The sequence below is a fragment of the Pungitius pungitius genome, chromosome 12 (genome assembly GCF_949316345.1).
Source record: "Pungitius pungitius chromosome 12, fPunPun2.1, whole genome shotgun sequence".
NCBI classification, from domain to species: domain Eukaryota; kingdom Metazoa; phylum Chordata; class Actinopteri; order Perciformes; family Gasterosteidae; genus Pungitius; species Pungitius pungitius.
The window spans coordinates 311,124-328,889 of record NC_084911.1 but is presented as its reverse complement, the minus strand read 5'-3'; the positions used below and the strand labels follow the sequence as shown (position 1 = coordinate 328,889).

The window sequence follows — 17,766 nt, the reverse complement described above, 5'->3', positions numbered from 1 at the left end:
AGTATTTTTGACAGCGGGAAGCAGGAAAAATCATCAAGAGAGAGTTTGGTTGCCAAAGATTGACTCGCCGTGGCCATTAGCCGTTAGCCGTTAGCCTGTGTGGAGGTGACACGGGTGCTGAAAGAGGACTTTCTGTAGCTTGAGGTCATCGTAACGTTTTTTTCCTTCAAAACCTTCAAAAAAGTTCTGTCCTCTATCACGACGTAGTTGTGTTTTAATTTTCTCGTTTCAGTTCCTCTGTTGTCAGACGATTAAACTCTTTCTAAGTGATGATTTTTGTCTTCCTGAAAAATCATTTCTCAAAAAAACCCAAAACCTGTTGATGATGATGAAATCAAGGTGTTTACTTACTTGTCGTTGCTTCAGTCTGCTCGCTCTCCATCGCACGACACAGTGCTTTTGGGTTCCAATCATAGTTTTTTGTCCTTTGTGGGGAGAGGGGAGGAGTCATGGGGGGAGGGGCAATAATATAGACCACGCCCACACATTTCCTTTCACAGCAAGTAGGAAAGACACTTAAATGACATTGCTATTATCCTCATTATTATTATTATTATTACCATAAATGACAAATATAAATGCAGGAAAATATTTGCAAAAACCAGAGGGAGACTTTTAAAAAGGGGAGGTGTAACAATTCTGTAATAGCAATGATTTAAAGAACTACAAAAGGAGTTTCGTTATAATAAATAATAGTAGTAATATTGAATATTGAATGCTCGCAATTTTGTCAAAATGAAACTGGATTATTTGTGTTATGTAATTATTGTAAATAACTTCAAAGAGAAAAAATGACTTGCATGTCTATGTATAAATCTACTGAGATATCTATTCCCCTCAAAGTTGGCGAGTAGCTCGATCTCTGTCCTCCCCAGTTTTCTCTCATGCGGTTGAGAGACGACAGCAGAGAGACAGACACACAAAGCTTTGTCTCGCTCAGTTCAGACACTGCTTTTAAAAAATAAAACGGTGTTGTTTTTTTCTCAAACGAGCTCAGAACCCGTTTACAGGAGCGTGGAAAGAATCCGGCGTAAAATCCGGCCACAACCACACCTACATCAATCATACCCCCGTCCCAGAGGCTCCGCCCACTGGCTCCTCTGATGAAAGTGCTTCCCTCCATTTAGAAGAGTTAACACCCCCCCCCCCTCCCCCGATCACTTAGCGGGTCTCTCTCTGCTTGTCTGTCTGACTCTGCGTCTCTCAACCACAGCTACCCACCACTACCCGTGTAGCCCAGGGATTAGCCTGCACCCACGTAGTCTGCACATCCCGACCTTCGGTGACCATTTGCAGATCAAATGTGAGCATTGTTGACAAAGACGCGCCGTGTTGATTTGGACCATTTAGACCATAGACCGGTTTCTTTTAGTGAAAAACGAATCACCATCAGATCAAACCACAATCTGTGAATCAATAATCTGACGTCATCTCAGTCCCATTGTAAGCCAATGGGCTGCTTACCATGACGTATTGGTCCAGTTCCGGTCGAAGCCTTCGCACCTTCGAAGCTTCTGACGTACGCAGTTCTCCTGGCTAAGCCCTCACGCCTCCAGCACAGACCCCACACCTTTAACACAGAATGCCGGGGGGGGGGGGGGGTTATTGGACCAGAGAGGTGAGGTCACAAAATAACATAAAGCATGAAGGACAGAGCGTCGCTCTCCACAACAACTTTGACTGGAAATGCAACTTGTGTCCCGTTTCTTTTGTGTGTGTGTATGTGTGTGTAGCGTAATGTAAAAGCGATCTGTCCCCCCCCTCCATGCCCCCCCTATCCCAAACTCCATCCCATCCTTCCTCCCTGTCTCCCCCCTCCTCTCTCGTACTGCTGTTGGCTGTTCTGTTTAGTTCATGTGACGTGCCAGTATCCCTCCCCCTTTTACCCCCTTCTCTCTTGCCCCCCCTCTCTTCATGGATCTTTAAGATGACAACTCTATGCAGATGCTGTCTTTTATAAGTGTGTCAAAATTTTAATTTAAAATAAAAACTTCAAAAAAAAAAAAAACCCTGACAGACATATTGAAATGAAAACAAAAAATGAATAAAGAAACGGATTGTTCAGTGTACTTGGTTTCATGTCTCCTTTCCTCACACTCGCTTCCTCAAGTTTCACAATAAGAGTCTGCAGCAGCTGGAAGGCTTTTATTGGTAAATAACCTGGAGATCAAACTTTTTGATGAAAATAATTCTGTTATTAAGTTTAATGAAATACATTTTAGCATCATCTTATTCATAGAAGCTTTGAAGAACAAATAACTAATTGCTTTATATGAATCCTTTATCCTTATCTTTTCTTTTTTGTCCAGAAACAGACAATAATTATAAAAAGAAAAATGAACGGATCAGCAGATCAACTGTTGTATTTCTAATTTATTCAGGAAAGAAAATCAAATAGAGATGATATAAATAAAGATGTTAGTCAAGTGACCAGTTATTGCTGAATATTACATAATTATCCTTAAATTGTTACCCTAACACTTCATTCTAACTTTAAGATGCTGTTTCATTCATATTATTCATCTTTCAACAGTACATTTTGTATTTTTGCTAGTTTCTTTGATTCCATTCCAATTAATTTGCTGAATGATTTTTTGAGAACTTTTGGGTAGTTTTTATCAAACAAACATTTTTGAGGGGGACATTTTTCCACATTTGAGTACAGAATAAACATCAGAGTTCATGCACATTTTATTTAAAAGATAAAGAAGATAAACGTAACGTAGCGTAGCGCTGCCGCCATGTTGGGAGCCATATGGAGACGACCTCTAAAACTAAATGTATGCCTTGAGGTTAATGTAGTTATTTGACCGATAAAGGTGCCTTAGTGTTTTTAACATAATACTGTCATTATTTTTGTGTTGCTGTTGTCCGTGTATGTTTCTGCTTTTCTGAATCCCTACAGGTTAATTCGCTTCCCCAAGGTTTCCTTTTGCAGTTGTTTCTATTCTATTGTTAATATATACGCGTATACGTCCGTATCTGAGCGCACTGTGACGCTCACCAGTGAAGAGAAAGCGCCTGTCCACCCGAAAGGACACCCCCCCCCCCCCCAGGGTGTAAGTTGTAGACCTGGGGGAAACGCTGGAATACAGAAGGTGTTTGGTTCATTTATAACAAAAAAAACATGTTTTAGTAGTAAATAAATCACAACAATAACCATGTGAAAACGTCCTTTTGAAAACAGGATTGAAAACAAAATGGCTGCTGCAATGTCAACAGCTGTTTACATTTTGAAGCATAAAAAGATTTACTCTGCGTCAATGTTTTATACATTTACTCTCACCCTGACCCTCCACATCAGGTGTCCCCAATAGGTCCATCACCATACATTATATATATATATATATATACACTCACCGGCCACTTTATTAGGTACCCCATGCTAGTAACGGGTTGGACCCCCTTTTGCCTTCAGAACTGCCTCAATTCTTCGTGGCATAGATTCAACAAGGTGCTGGAAGCATTCCTCAGGGAGTTTGGTCCATATTGACATGATGGCAGCAGACAGTTGCCGCAGATTTGTCGGCTGCACATCCATGATGCGAATCTCCCGTTCCACCACATCCCAAAGATGCTCTATTGGATTGAGATCTGGTGATTGTGAAGGCCATTTGAGTACAGTGAACTCATTGTCATGTTCAAGAAACCAGTCTGAGATGATTCCAGCTTTATGACATGGCGCATTATCCTGCTGAAAGTAGCCATCAGAAGTTGGGTACATTGTGGTCATAAAGGGATGGACATGGTCAGCAACAATACTCAGGTAGGCTGTGGCGTTGCAACGATGCTCAATTGGTACCAAGGGGCCCAAAGAGTGCCAAGAAAATATTCCCCACACCATGACACCACCACCACCAGCCTGAACCGTTGATACAAGGCAGGATGGATCCATGCTTTCATGTTGTAGACGCCAAATTCTGACCCTACCATCCGAATGTCGCAGCAGAAATCGAGACTCATCAGATCAGGCAACGTTTTTCCAATCTTCTATTGTCCAATTTCGATGAGCTTGTGCAAATTGTAGCCTCAGTTTCCTGTTCTTAGCTGAAAGGAGTGGCACCCGGTGTGGTCTTCTGCTGCTGTAGCCCATCTGCCTCAAAGTTCCACGTACTGTGCGTTCAGAGATGCTCTTATGCCCACCTTGGTTGTAACGGGTGGTTATTTGAGTCACTGTTGCCCTTCTATCAGCTCGAACCAGTCTGGCCATTCTCCTCTGACCTCTGGCATCAACAAGGCATTTCCGCCCACAGAACTGCCGCTCACTGGATGTTTTTTCTTTTTCGGACCATTCTCTGTAAACCCTAGAGATGGTTGTGCGTGAAAATCCCAGTAGATTAGCAGTTTCTGAAATACTCAGACCAGCCCTTCTGGCACCAACAATCATGCCACGTTCAAAGTCACTCAAATCACCTTTCTTCCCCATACTGATGCTCGGTTTGAACTGCAGGAGATTGTCTTGACAATGTCTACATGCCTAAATGCACTGAGTTGCCGCCATGTGATTGGCTGCTTAGAAATTAAGTGTTAACGAGCAGTTGGACAGGTGTACCTAATAAAGTGGCCGGTGAGTGTATATAGCCGCCATTGAAGAAAACTATTGCTAATTAGAAATCCTTGTTTACTAATGAACACATTTAATTTAATTGATAAGCAGCTGATTTCCAAGCAGTGCAGGTCATCAAGTAAGGTAAAGGTAAAGGTAATGACCAACAATGTGTGACGGCTCCGTCCTTCTGACACATGAGACTCGTTATTTATTTTTCGTTTTGCGCTCACGGTAGCCTCTGCAGCGCTATTGTTCCGTTAGCGCTACTTCATTACTAGACTACTGGCTGGTCCTGGGGGGGGGGTTGAATAGCCCGACAACAAAGCTGTGTGTCAGTGTTATGCAGACAATATTCCCAACGCCGGCCTTTCAGCTCCTCTAGCAGCCTCGGACAAGTTGGCGGCGTACGTAGAAATCAGGTGGTGCTCGGACACACAGGCGGTTTAAAGACTCGGTGAGTTGGGCCAGTATGGAACAGGAAGGGCTTTGACCTCGGAGCGTACGCAGCACTCACCTGTAACAACAGCAGAGGTGCGTTTGGTTCTGAGGAGAACAAACCCAGGGAAGGCGGCCGTGCCCTCATCGGAGACATTGTGACCTTCCTGAATGACTATCGTCCCGTTGTGTTTCAAGAGGTTAGTCGTGAAGAAGACCCCAGGTGGACCTGCTGCAGTTTGCTAACTGCCAGAACCACCGCGGCCATTGGAACGGTCACTGGTGGAGCAGAGGCAGCGTACAGAAGAGAGATGGAGGAACTTGGGGCCTGGTGTCAAATAATAATCTCTAATAATCATCACCTGAATGGTCTGTACTAAAATAGCATATGAGCTTTGTATTTTAGACAAAGCTCAAACTTTTTCATTTTCAGCTGCTCAGCGGATGAATAAATGATGCAGAGGCTGTACTTGGTAGTTACTACGTTAGCCTTTACATTAGCATAACTACGTTAGCCGTCACGTTAGCATTACCACATTACCTTTATATTAACATTACCATGTTAGCATTACTGTGTTAGACAGCAGATAGATATATCAGATGTAATGTCAAGCTTCTACAATTTCATTTGAAGCTATTTATTTCTATGACATATTATACTATCACATTTTACGACATTCCAAGACACGTTTTATAACATCAATTTTTTCGTGGGGTGGTAGCGTGCCATCAAACAGAGGATCAGCAGTTCATGTCCCATTCATCCCACGTGTTCCGGGACCCACCCATCACCCCTTAATGACAAGTCGCGACCCAAATCGATCGGTCAACGGGGGGGGGGTTCTAATTGCCGCGCTGACTGAAAACATGGACCGCGACCCACCAGTTGAGAAACACTGCCCTAGCAACACGTTATTCCCACAGAGAAATCTATTCATATCGATGTAGACAAGCAGAACCCATTGAACACACCGTTTTTTCAGCTATTTATTTTCAGTAATCAGCAATAACGGTTATAGTATATGGACAAGTTCTTCTGTTAAGAAATGAATTATCAAAACATAGTTTATAAAAGTGTATAGTAAGCATTACATATATATATATATATATATGCATGGAAACAAAAGGTTAAAACAAAAAAAGTGTTGTTATAGTTATTCCAAACCAAACGTCTTCCTCCTCTCTAAGAACTACTTGAAATGCAGGCGGGAAAGTTTCCACTCCAAAAAACCAACGTGGTGGAGGAGGAAGCAGAAATACAGAACGTACAGTTATTATTATTTCTGTGTTCTAGATCACATGTTCTACAGCACTCAACGTCACTGCACGGCTTGGACCACCTTGTTATTTATTTTAACTAGCACCAGTGCTCCAGAAAACGCTGACAAACAGTGTTCTTTAAAAACACACACGGAGGACTCCAAATAGTCAAAAAACGCAATTAAATATAAAGAATAAAAAATAAACACCAATAAATACAAGAGGTTACCATAAAAAACAAAACAAGATAAAAGGTTTGAAATGAAAAGGAACCAATGAGCTCAAAGACGGTCTCCAAGACCGTTAGTTTGACTTTAGTGAATCAGGAAGTGATGCCTGTGTGTGTGGTGGTGGTTGGGAGTGACAGGGGGGGGGGGGGGGGGTGTGGGGGGGTAAATATGCAAAGGGTGACGATGGGAAGGCCCATCACAAGACCATCACATCACTCGTTAAAAAGGCAAGAGTAAAAAAAAAAAAAAAAAAAAAAAAAGTTCACCGTGTCAACAAGACAGGGGCATTGTGGGTAAGGGGGGGGGTGTTTACATCAACACAGCTCTAAACTCACACATCCTAAAGACTAGCGCCGTCCATTACAAGTGTTAATAATAATAATATAAATAAATGCATTACTACAATGATCTGTCGTCTTTTTTCCTTCTTATAAAAGAGGTACTTTAGATATCAGAAGTACGATTACAATACAATATACAACCTTTACGGTACTTTGTTTCTCCTTTTTACAACATGAAGTCCCATCATGGCCAGATTCAGACCTTGATCACTCAGACACAGCGAGACGGAGACGGGGTCACTGACAGGACCTGAGAAACAAAATGTCCTCGCTGATCGACACCAAGTCTTTCTGTGGATGAGACGCTGTCTCTGGACATCTAATTCATTTGTCTTAAGTTAATTGGTCTCCTTGTTGGACTTTTAGTCCAAACTCAAGGTCCCCGTACTTATTTTTTACAGCTGGAAGCACGTTAAACAACACATGCAATCAGCGGAGAAGTTGTGGTAGTGCGTTACCACGGTGACTCGACACACAACTGAAGGGACAAACAACCGTCACCTCCTTATCGCACACTCTCAAATGAAAATACCTAGTTTGGCCAGAACAGCTTTAATAAAATGATTTTTTGACAAAAAGGCCACTAAAAGAAACTCCCAATGAACATCACCTGAACCAGTTGGAGGCGGGCCATAATCCTGCTGCACCAATCAGCTCCCAGATTGTTTGTGACACGACGGGTTGAACTAAAAACACATTCCCCATCACCTCCACGTGGACACTCGTATGGAGCCGGGCTCATCAGTCCTTATAAGCCGAGCCCCCAGCACCGGGCCCCCAGCACCGGGCTGAACATGCAGCAGGAACTAAGGCAGGAGTAGTGAGTCCGTCTGTGTGCGACGCTTCTCCAACCAGGGCCTCAGACGAGGAGTCAACGAAGGGAGGTCAGGACGAGATGCTGTGTGTGTACAGTTTGTGAGTCTGTGGTGTCACACAGGACTCTCCTTCACACACACACACGGGACAGTGAGGAAGAGGAGGGTAAGTGGGAGGAAGAGTTACATTTTTGGCACTTCCAGAAACCTTGGCATGGGACTGCACTTTGACCCCCTGCACTAGGGTTGGGTATCGTTTGAATTTGAACGATTCAGATTCCCTGTTTTGATTCCGATTCTTTTAAGAGGCAGGTCAAAAAGTTATTTTAAATGAGCTCGCTAACCAAGGGTCTTTCTGAAGGAAATAGTCTGACCTTCTCCATCAATGTTAATTCTATGAACTTCTTACTTTTTATTAACTTTAGTATGAAAGTTAATAAAAAGTACAATATAAATCAAAGACGGGGCACACATTTACTTCCACTCCATGACCTCGGAGGTGCTTCATCATATTTGACGTGCACCCTCTTATGCATGAAACTAGTTTTGGGTTTGTTTCGAGAAGTGTAACCACACTTTGGAGCGCCGACGCACGCCGTCCATGTTCGATCGCTCTGTTATAACAACACTTCCGGTGGACTCTTCTTCGTTGGTGTTCAGCGGTTTCTTTTTCCGGTCAGCGCCGGCGGACTGAGAATCGAAACTAGGAATCCAATTTTTTTACTTTTGAACGATTCCGGGTAAATCGCAAAGCGAGTCCCGATTCCAATGGATCCTCGATACCCTGCCTGCACCCTCCTTTCCTCACACCCCCCCCCTCCCTCATCCCTCAGGTTATATGAAGGCACCGCCGGGCATACCCAGGAAGTTAGGTGTGCCCATGGCCCTTGGGGGGGGTGCTGAGGAGCCGCTCCAGTGCACCTTCATGTGGTGCCTCAGGTTGGACCGGGAAGAGAAGCGCTTGTCGCACTGCTGGCAGGAGAAGGGCTTCTCTTTGGTGTGGATGCGGCGGTGGCACACCAGCTGGGTGGAGACCCGGAAGGACTTGCCGCAGTCGGGGCACTGGTAGCGTTTGGGCTCAGTGTGGATCCGCCGGTGGTTCTTGAGGGACATGAGGTTGGGGAACTCCTTCTGGCAGGAGTTGCAGAAATAGGTCCCGGTCTTGTGGCTGTTCTTGTGGTTGAGCAGCGAGCTGGCGTGGCGGTAGGACCGACCGCACTGGTCGCACACGTGGGGCTTGAGGGCCTCGCCGCGGCCCCCCCGGCTTCGGGCCCTCCCCGTGGCGCTCGGGTTGAGTCCTTGCTCCTGCATCAGGGTGAGGTCCAGGCCGGACCCCCAGCCCAGCTCCTGGGAGCCCCCAGGCCGGGGCTGCTGGGGTCTGGGCTGGCGGGGCTGAGGCGGCTGGCCGTGGCTGATCTCCATGTGGAGCCGGAAGCTGGCCTGAGTGGGGAAGGCTCGCTGGCAGGACCGGCAGGTCAGCTCCCGCTGCTTCTGGTGGACGCGGCGGTGGTTGTAGAGCTGCGAGGACACACGGAAGGCCTTGCCGCAGTCGTGGCAACGGTGGCGCCGCGTCTCTGAGTGGATGCGGCGGTGGTTCTTCAGGGCGAGCAGATTGGAGTAGGTCTTGAGGCACACGGCGCAGTGGTAGATGCCGACGGTGTGGGTGTTCTTGTGGTTGAGGAGGGAGCTGGCGTGGCGGTAGGACCGGCCGCACTGGTCACATCTGTGCAGGAAAAACGAGGTGGGGGGGGGGGGGGGGGATTAGTAACAGAAGAGAGAAGTCTGTCCTCCGGTTATCCCACTTACTGGTTACCACTTGTTCTTTAGAATTATTGAGAGATCTTAACATGTAACATACAGGTATATGATCTGAAATCCGGCTTAAAGCTTTCAAAGAAGACTACAGCAAAGTGGTGTACCATTCAAAGTGATTCTACACAGGTCAAAAGGGAGGAGGGTTGGGGGGGGGGGACAAACTGGAGGTATCTGCTGCTCCCTGCACTGCACAATAAGACACGATCCTCAAAGCGACCATTTCTAAGACCTGCTGTCACAGCCTTCCTTTGGGTGGTTACTAGTTTCTGAATGAGATGAAGACAGATCCATCAAACCACAGAACCTAGACGCAGAGAACATGAACCTCCAGACATGTGCAGTGCAGCTAGCTCCAAATACGTCCTGATCTTTCCTCATTTAGCCGAAAACTGCCGCGATGCTACTTTAAAGAAACAAATACAAAGAACAGACATCATCATCCAGCTGATTTACTACACACAAAATACTCCATTCAGATCTGTGGCAAAAACAAAGCATGAAAACAAAAAACATCTAAAAAAATAAATGTGTGACATATGCTAACTGAAAGCAAACAGGTTTGACTTATCTGGTCTCTCTCCACTAATTCAATTTGTCCAAACTTCAGAAAAATCCGAATTCCGGCACGCGTATGGTCCCAAGGAAGCCGGATTGGAGATCATATACCTGGAATAGACACGTAGAGACCTAAATTTATCTTCACTACTTGTTTTTTTGTTTTGCAACTTCGAAGAATCACAAACAAACTGACGAGAACTCACGTGTACCGACACTCGTCGCCCTCTCCCGGGGGTGCCGTGGCCTTCCTCCTCACTTCCATGCCTACCTGGTTGTCCCCGCATCGGTGCCGGGCCAGACCCGAGCGGCCTTGGAAGCTCTTCCCGCAGGTGGGGCAGCCGAAGGGGGTGGCACCCTCCTCGTGGACCTTCTGGTGGTTCCGGAGGAAACGGGCCAGCCGAAAGGCCTTGCCGCACGTGTGGCAGATGTGCTTCTTCCGCTGGGTGTGGATGCGCATGTGGTTGCGCAGCGCCATGTAGTTGGTGTACGGCTTGTCACAGAAGTTGCAGCGGAAGTTGCCGGTCTTGTGCGTGTGCTTGTGGTTGAGCAGGGAGCTGGCGTGCTTGTAGGCGCAGCTGCACAGGTCGCAGGCATAGGGCCTCTCGTCCGAGTCCAGGTCCACAGAGCTCCTCTCCAAGCTGATGTTGGCCGAGGTGTTGGTTGATGAGGAGGAGGGCAGGTGCTGGGCGGGGCAGTCGTGGGCCGCCAGCTCGTCTGCCGTGGTGAAGCCCTCGCAACAGCCGTCGCACTCAAAGTCCATCTGGACCCCGGGGCCCTGAGGCCCTTTGCACAGGCCTGCCGTGGTGTGGGTGGCCAGCTGCCGCTGGGTGCGGAAGCCCTTGCCGCACTCCTGGCAGTTGTGCTTCTTCTGGGCGAAGTGGAGGCGCAGGTGGTTTTTCATGGCCAGCCGGTTGGGGTACGTGGAGTTGCAGACATTGCAGTGGTACTCCCCGATTTTGTGAAGGTTCTTGTGGTTGGCCAGGCTGCCGGCGTGCCGATATGTCTTGCCGCATTCCTCGCAGGCGAAGGGCCGTCGCCCGGTCTCTGACGGGTCGAACTTCTGTGGCCTGGAGGTCCCAGCCGAGGAGTAGGGCTTCTTGAAGCCCTGGTGGCTGTACTTTGCGCCCATGGCCTGGCTCTTAGAGGACTCCCCCCTCATGCTCTGCATTTGGGACGGCCCGGGCTGCTGGAAGCGGGAGCCGTTGGTACCGGTCCGTACCAGACCTTTGGCCCGGTGCTCCTCGTGGAGGCGCAGGTGGTTTATCAGCTGCTTTTGGATCTTGAATGCTTTGCCACATTCTTCACACTTGTGCCTACAGAAACACAACAGAATCTCTGTAAATACACTGAAATCAACATGATCCGAGACTAGATCAATGTCTCTGAGAATGTGTACCTACCTCTTGAGATCGAAGTGGGTCCTCTGGTGGTTCTTGAGAGCCAGCAGGTTGTAGTAACGCTTCTGACAGACAAGACAGCGGAACACACCGGTCTTGTGTGACTTCTTGTGGTTAAGGAGTGAGCATGGGTGTCTGTAGCCCCGCCCACACTGGTCACACTTGTGGGGCTTGTCGCTTTGGTCGACCATAGGCCTGCGTCCGTCACTGCCAACGTCACGGCTCCCCCCGGCTCCCCCCGCCCCGCTCACACCGTCTCCTCCGGACATTCCTTTGGCTCCATTCAGGGCCTGCTTGCTCAGAGAGCTGGCCCGATTCTTACCCGGGCACAGGTGGGTGATCAGGTGGTGCCGGTCGGCAAAGAACATGCCGCAGTCCACACAGATGTGGTTGCGTCCGTCCATCTTGTCGTTGCCATTAGTCGAGCCTCCTGCGATGCCTTGCTGCTGCTGGCCGTCCTGCCTTTGGGGCCCGTGGACCAGCTGGTGGTTCAGGAGGTCCTGCTTCCTGGAGAAGCTCTGGCCGCAGGTGGAGCAGATCATCCTCCACTCCTGCTCCAGGCTGGAAGGCCCCGGCCCTGTGGGGTTGTTGGCGTGGCTGCGCAGGTGGCTTCTGAGGGCCCTGAGGCTGGCGTAGTGGTTGCCGCACACAGAGCACTGGTAAACCTCCCCGTCGTCTTCGTCGTCCTTGTCGTTGCTGCTCATCCTCTTGCCCCCGCCCTGGGAGTACTGTCGATGGCCACTGCCTTCTTTTAGGCTGCTGGAGCTCCCAGTGGGCAGCGCGGTTCCACCGGAGCCGTGATAGTTCATGCCACCCATGAAGCCGTTGGACATGGTGCTCTGCTGCGGCTGCTGGCCGCGGCGGGGGCACATGTGCGACTTGATGCCGGACACGTCTCCATACATCTCGCCGCAGTCGGCGCACACGTGGCGGTCGGCCTGGCGGTGGGCAGAGTTGCTCTGGGAGAGCGAGCCGCCGTCAAAGCGGTCGTGGAACTCCAGAGAGTCCAGGCCGCTGCTGTGGCCGCCGTCGGGTACAAAGTGGGCGGAGTCCCCCAGGTTCCCTGGCAGGGAGATGGGAGTGGTCGCCCCACTGCCCTCTTGTACGTAGCTCTGCTGGGAGTCCAGGGTCAGCGGCTCCGGGGACAGCCAGTCGTTGCTGTCGTTGTTGATGGACTGGTTGGCGCCGCGCCCTTTGTGGCTGCGCAGGTGGCTGTGCAGTGCAGCCAGGTGGGGGTACTGCTTGCAGCAGATGGTGCACTGGTAGTGTCCCGTCTGGTGGCAGCGCTTGTGGTTGACCAGGCTCCCTGCGTGCCGGTAGCTTTTGCCACACTCGCCGCACTTGAAGCGACGATCTCCGTCCTCCGGCGAGTTGGCCTGGGGCACGCGGCCCCCAGAGGGCGAGGACACAGAGCCCTGTGAGCCGGAGCTCAGCGTGTCCGAATTGAGCAGCGAGTTGTCCTGGCCGTGGGAGCCAGGGTGGGGGTCGTGAGTCAGATAGTGGACCTTAAGGGTGTCCAGATCCGGGTGTCCTGCGCCACAATACGCGCAGGTGTAGATGGGGTTGTTGACCGGGGGGCCCATGATGGGGTCGTAGGGGCCTCTCTTGTCACTGGGCAGCGGTGGCAGCGGCAGAGGGTCGCCCAGGGCGGGGGGGTACACCGGCGCTCGTACTGCGCTCAAGTTGTGGGGCATGATGCCCGGGAAGCTGCGCGGCAGGCCGAGCGAGGGCGAGGCCGCGTTGTGCAGCAGGATGTGCTCCTGAAAGTCTGTCTTGTTGGGCAGCGCAATCTGGCAGAGGTGACAGAAACAAGAGGCTGTGTCATCGCTCTGTGACGACTGCGTTCCGCCGCGCTCCGACCCGTGGAGGCTGTTCCCGACGCCGCTCACCATGGTCGCACCGGGGGTCTTGAACTTGGAGTGAGTTCTCTCGTGGCTGTTTAAGGCCGCCAGGTTGCTGAACTGCTTGAAACACACGGAGCACTTGAAGGTTCCCTGTTGGTGACACTTCTTATGGTTCACCAGGCTGCCGTGGTGCCGGTAGGTCCGGTCGCACTGGTCACACTTGAAGGGTCGATCCCAGGCGTCGTCGGATTCGGGGGAGCCTTTCTTCCCGTGGTCTTCTGTCTCGTGGCTGGGCAGGACGCCGTGTCCCACGCTGCTGTTGTTCAGGTGAGGGCGCCCGAAGCCGTCGGAGAGGTCCTGGGCGAGGCTGTAATCCCTCTCGTCGTGGCCTGCCTCCTCAGGCACCTCCTCGCTCTCCTCCTCTGCGTGTGCGCTGCTGGGGGAAAGCGTGTGGATACGCAGGTGGTTCTTTAGGGCCACGGCGTTGGGCAGCGTGCGGGTGCAGACGGGGCACTGGAAGGAACCCACCTCGTGAGACTTCTTATGGTTGGCGAGGCTGGCTGCGTGCTTGTAGATTCTACCACACTGTTCACACTCAAAGCGCCCGTTCTCTTCCTGCTGGTAATGTGCTTTCATGTGTTCTAGGAGACTTGGAGTACTCGGACAAACCATATCACACTCTTTACAGGGGAAACCCTTGGCTCGACTCATATCATGCATTGCCATAGTACTCTGGAGCAAATCGGTGGGGGAGGGGTCACGGTTCACCTGGAAATGAGTGAACGGTGACTTTTGCGGCGCTTAGCTCTTCAGTTGAGGGCGGCCATTTTCCCACAGGATACGGTTCGGCCAATCGGGGCCCACCTTGAGTGGAGGCGGGCCTTTGGGGTCACACCAGCCAATGAGGTCTTACTGTGGAGAGAAGAAGAAGGGTTATTTAAATCCCTAAATCACAGGTATCAAACTCATGGCCGAATCCGGCCCACCGGATTACAGAAAGACATGAGTTGCATTTCTATAAAAGTAGCTGCTCCTCAGGGTTGGTACTCTGAGTGAGCGTGTTATGCAGCGTTCACACCAAAAGCAAAGCAAAATATTTGCTCAAGTTGATTCAATGCAAAGTCAATGCAACGCGTCTGGTTGCGAAATTTAAACGGGCGGCGTAAAAGACGCGTTTGGTGTGAACACAGAATCAAACCGTTTACTCGCGATGCTTCAATGTCTCCACTGTGAAACGACTTGTCCCAGCAGACACCTCAACGTCCTTCAATCGGTGCAATACATTATTTTTGGGTTTGGATCATGAACCAGTCGCTCTCACCCCGCTGAGCTGAACCAAGGAAGCTCACTCACACAAGTGTGAAAAGAACCACCGCTGCCCCCCAGTGGCCGAGTGGATGATGTCATCATGACACGTTAATGACCGCCATACGTGTTAGGTGTAGGGCTGCAACAACGAATCGATGAAATCGATTAAAATCGATTATTAAAAGCGTTGGCAACGAATTTCATTATCGATTCGTTGTGTCGCGCGACTATTACGTTTGAGTATTTAAAGAAAGTTGCGCGCGCCGCGCAGAGCTGAGAAAAAAAAAAGTTGAGCGCTCGCGCAGCAGAACAGAAGAAAAAAAGCTCCGCCCAGCAGAGCGTTGCTAAGAAAAATAAATAAATAAGAGCAGAGCTGAGGTAAAGGAAAGACCCGTAATACTGTTCTGAAACATGCGGAGGCAGAGAAACCAATGCGACCTAATTCCTCCCAGGTATTTCACACTGAAATGGGGGGTGCGGGTCCTAGCGGCAACGGGGGGGGGGGGGGGGGGTGCTGCGGTTTTCTTTGCAGCGCCAGTAGTTTTACGTTCTAATCGCCGCGCTCGACTTCAAGGTGTAACCTTTATTATTGTTCGGTCTGAAACAGCGCGCCCAGTGACGGGTGGTGCAGCAATATTGATGTCCGGGTGGAAATCAGGAGAAAGGTCGCTCCGGGATATTTTCGGGAGGGGCTTTGAAATTCGGGAGGGTTGACATGTCTCATTGTAAGATATGCAAAAGCGACATGGCCTGGCACGGGAACACCACGGCAATGATTCATGATTTTGTGCCTAATATATTTAATTTGGCGGCTGTAAAGTATACATCATGCGATGTGTGTATGTATTTATTGTGTATTTATTATTTGCTTACTTAGGGATGTTCAAGGAGCAATCTGTTAGTGCAAAACATATTTAGAAAGTGCACAGTCAGTTCTATTTTTCAATAAAGGGTTGGAAATTAATGCTTTTACATTTTTTATTTTTTTATCCGATTCAACGATTAATCGAACAAATAATCGACAGATAAATCGATTATTAAAATAATCGTTAGTTGCAGCTCTAGTTAGGTGCACGCGAATAAATAAAAAAAAGAATTGTGACTTTGTCACCACCAACGTTTTCGTCTCGTTAACGAAGGTTAGCATAGATTTAGTCATAGTTTTTATTTTGTAAGATCCGTTTTCGTCTCGTCGTAGTAGGTAAAAAAGTCGTTGACGTTTTCGTTAACAAAATCCACACTGTCGACCGCCCACACACCAAAAAATGGTAAAATCTTAATTTACAGCAGATTTAGTAAATTCCACTTGTTGATGTCATTCTTTTCATGTCAATAAATGTATATTTGTTGTTAATGGTCAGTGTTGATGTGAATATATATATATATGTTGACAAAATCAACAAAAAATTATTTCACTGGTGATCAAGGAGTAATGTTCCTCTTGAAATACGGAATAAATGATTGTCGGTCAAATATATTAGAGAAATGTTTTTTCTTTGTTTGGTTTTTGATGATTTACGCTTATAAAAACGATGAATATGATCTGTACTCCTTGTAGTTGTGAAAGCATCATACACACAAATTGATTTTACTCATGAATTATTTGTTTAGTACAAAAAAAAATGAAAATGATTCCAGATCCCATATCAGTATCAATATCTCGACTAGTATAAACCTGGTTGATTCATTGAAGCAGACGATAATAAACTTGTTGATATTAAATTGGTAGCACTGTAGTTATAGCGGTAATAATAAACTGTATTGTAATAAAAAAAACTTCAGAATTATCACAAAACCATATGTTTGAATACAAACGTTAAATGGATATCACGTTAATTAATGAGCAATAGTTACAGCAAAAAATTAACTTCAATTTTCTTTATTATGCATTTTTAGTAAATCAATATATTCAGGAACCACAATTTCAGAACCACAGGAAGTTGTTATTTTAATTGTTTTGAGGTCAAACTGAATTCAGTGATCATATAATTTAATTATGGGTCTAGGTGAAATAATCCACAATAATCTAGATGCGCCATCTTTTGAGATCAGCCATCAGCCAATCAGAAGCCTCCGTATAATGTAAACAAACGCAGAGAAAAGAGCGCAAACAGCGTCTATTCGCCGAACCACGCAGACGCAGCGGAAAGAACCGGGTCGGTCCGCACATGCGCTGTTACACGCACAACAACCATCATCATTTCTGGTTGAATATTATAATAACTGCTCGGCATCAGACCGGGCGGCTGACCTTGGCCCGTCTCCCCTCGGTTCCGGTTCGGCCCAGCGGGAATTCTACCCGAACAAAAGCGGAGCATCTTCTCCAACACACGGCCGACATTTGCTTCGGCAGACTCCCGGTGAACGGTGGACCCCCCCTAGCTTTTTAGGGGGGGGCGCAATGCTCCCGACAGAGCGGTGACAACACCTACAGCCTCCGGCCCCACTCTCACTGATACCAGCTTCAGCCATCTTACCCCCCCATGCTAACGGGGCTAGCATCTCCATTCTTTAGCCCCACAAACGCAGCTTGCTAGCCCACTGGTTACGGCTAGAAAGCTGCGGCTGCGTGGGGTTGTTAAAACACGCAAGTGGACTTATTATTAACGTTATTGATTTTACACTCAAAAAAATAATCTCATGGGGTGAACGAGTGAATATACACGGCCATGCTAGCTTTAGCATCTAGCTAGCTGCACCCCCCACTCCCTGCAAAGAGAAAGGGGGCAAAACGGAAGTAGGAATACCATAAAATGGTAAACAAAAACAACAAACAGCTCAACGCAGAAAGCCTCGCGAGTTCCAGACACCCTCCCGCGGTGTATTTTAAAGCCCCTCCCGGAGCACAGCGAGGGTAAACCGTCGCCGCTGCATAAGCTTGCAGAGGGGCTAGCATCGTCGCTAACCCCGGGCTAGCCCCGAGCTACACAAAGATCTCGGCCCCCATTGATGGAAAAACATCGGGGGGGTTTCTGGCACCTTTTTCCCGCTCCACACTTACCCCTCGATCGGCCTCTGTGCCCGCGCGTGACAACGATCCACGGCGTGGGGGTTTAGAATGTGCACGTTTCATGGATTCCGCATGATTATGTTTTTCCTCCTCCGGTTCAAACACCGACTTTTGGTTCTTGGTTCTCCCCCCTCGCTCGCGCTCCCCCCTCGCGCTCCCCCCTCTCTACCGCCGCTTCGCCTGGATACTTCCTGCCGCTGCTCG

General features: G+C 48.7%; 1 protein-coding gene across 3 annotated transcripts; it reads right to left on the bottom strand.

The window, feature by feature from the left end:
* Positions 1-7,834: 7,834 nt before the first annotated feature.
* Positions 7,835-17,741, bottom strand: si:dkey-89b17.4 (zinc finger protein 646). 3 transcript variants are annotated; one of them, XM_037477232.2, is made up of 5 exons: positions 17,554-17,741; positions 11,404-14,156; positions 10,272-11,316; positions 10,014-10,111; positions 9,215-9,355 (listed from the first exon to the last, which is right to left on the bottom strand). In XM_037477232.2, the coding sequence occupies exons 2-4, from the start codon at positions 13,968-13,970 to the stop codon at positions 10,049-10,051; spliced, it is 3,675 nt and encodes a 1,224-aa protein (XP_037333129.1). In that variant the 5' UTR covers positions 13,971-14,156; positions 17,554-17,741; the 3' UTR covers positions 9,215-9,355; positions 10,014-10,048. The 3 variants fall into 3 exon arrangements, with proteins under 3 accessions (XP_037333127.1, XP_037333129.1, XP_037333128.1); XM_037477231.2 differs by having other exon boundaries at positions 10,207-11,316; positions 17,554-17,739; XM_037477230.2 differs by lacking the exon at positions 10,014-10,111 and having other exon boundaries at positions 7,835-9,353; positions 10,207-11,316; positions 17,554-17,739.
* Positions 17,742-17,766: the final 25 nt, after the last annotated feature.

Bases quoted from the DNA above. Each gene is read 5' to 3' on its own strand.
- si:dkey-89b17.4 (XM_037477230.2), bottom strand. From the start codon at position 13,970: ATGGCAATGCATGATATGAGTCGAGCCAAGGGTTTCCCCTGTAAAGAG. The intron at 11,317-11,403 runs GTAGGTACACAT...GTGTTTCTGTAG, and splicing joins ACCCACTTCGATCTCAAGAG to GCACAAGTGTGAAGAATGTG. The intron at 9,354-10,206 runs GTGAGTTCTCGT...TTTCCTGCACAG, and splicing joins GGCGACGAGTGTCGGTACAC to ATGTGACCAGTGCGGCCGGT.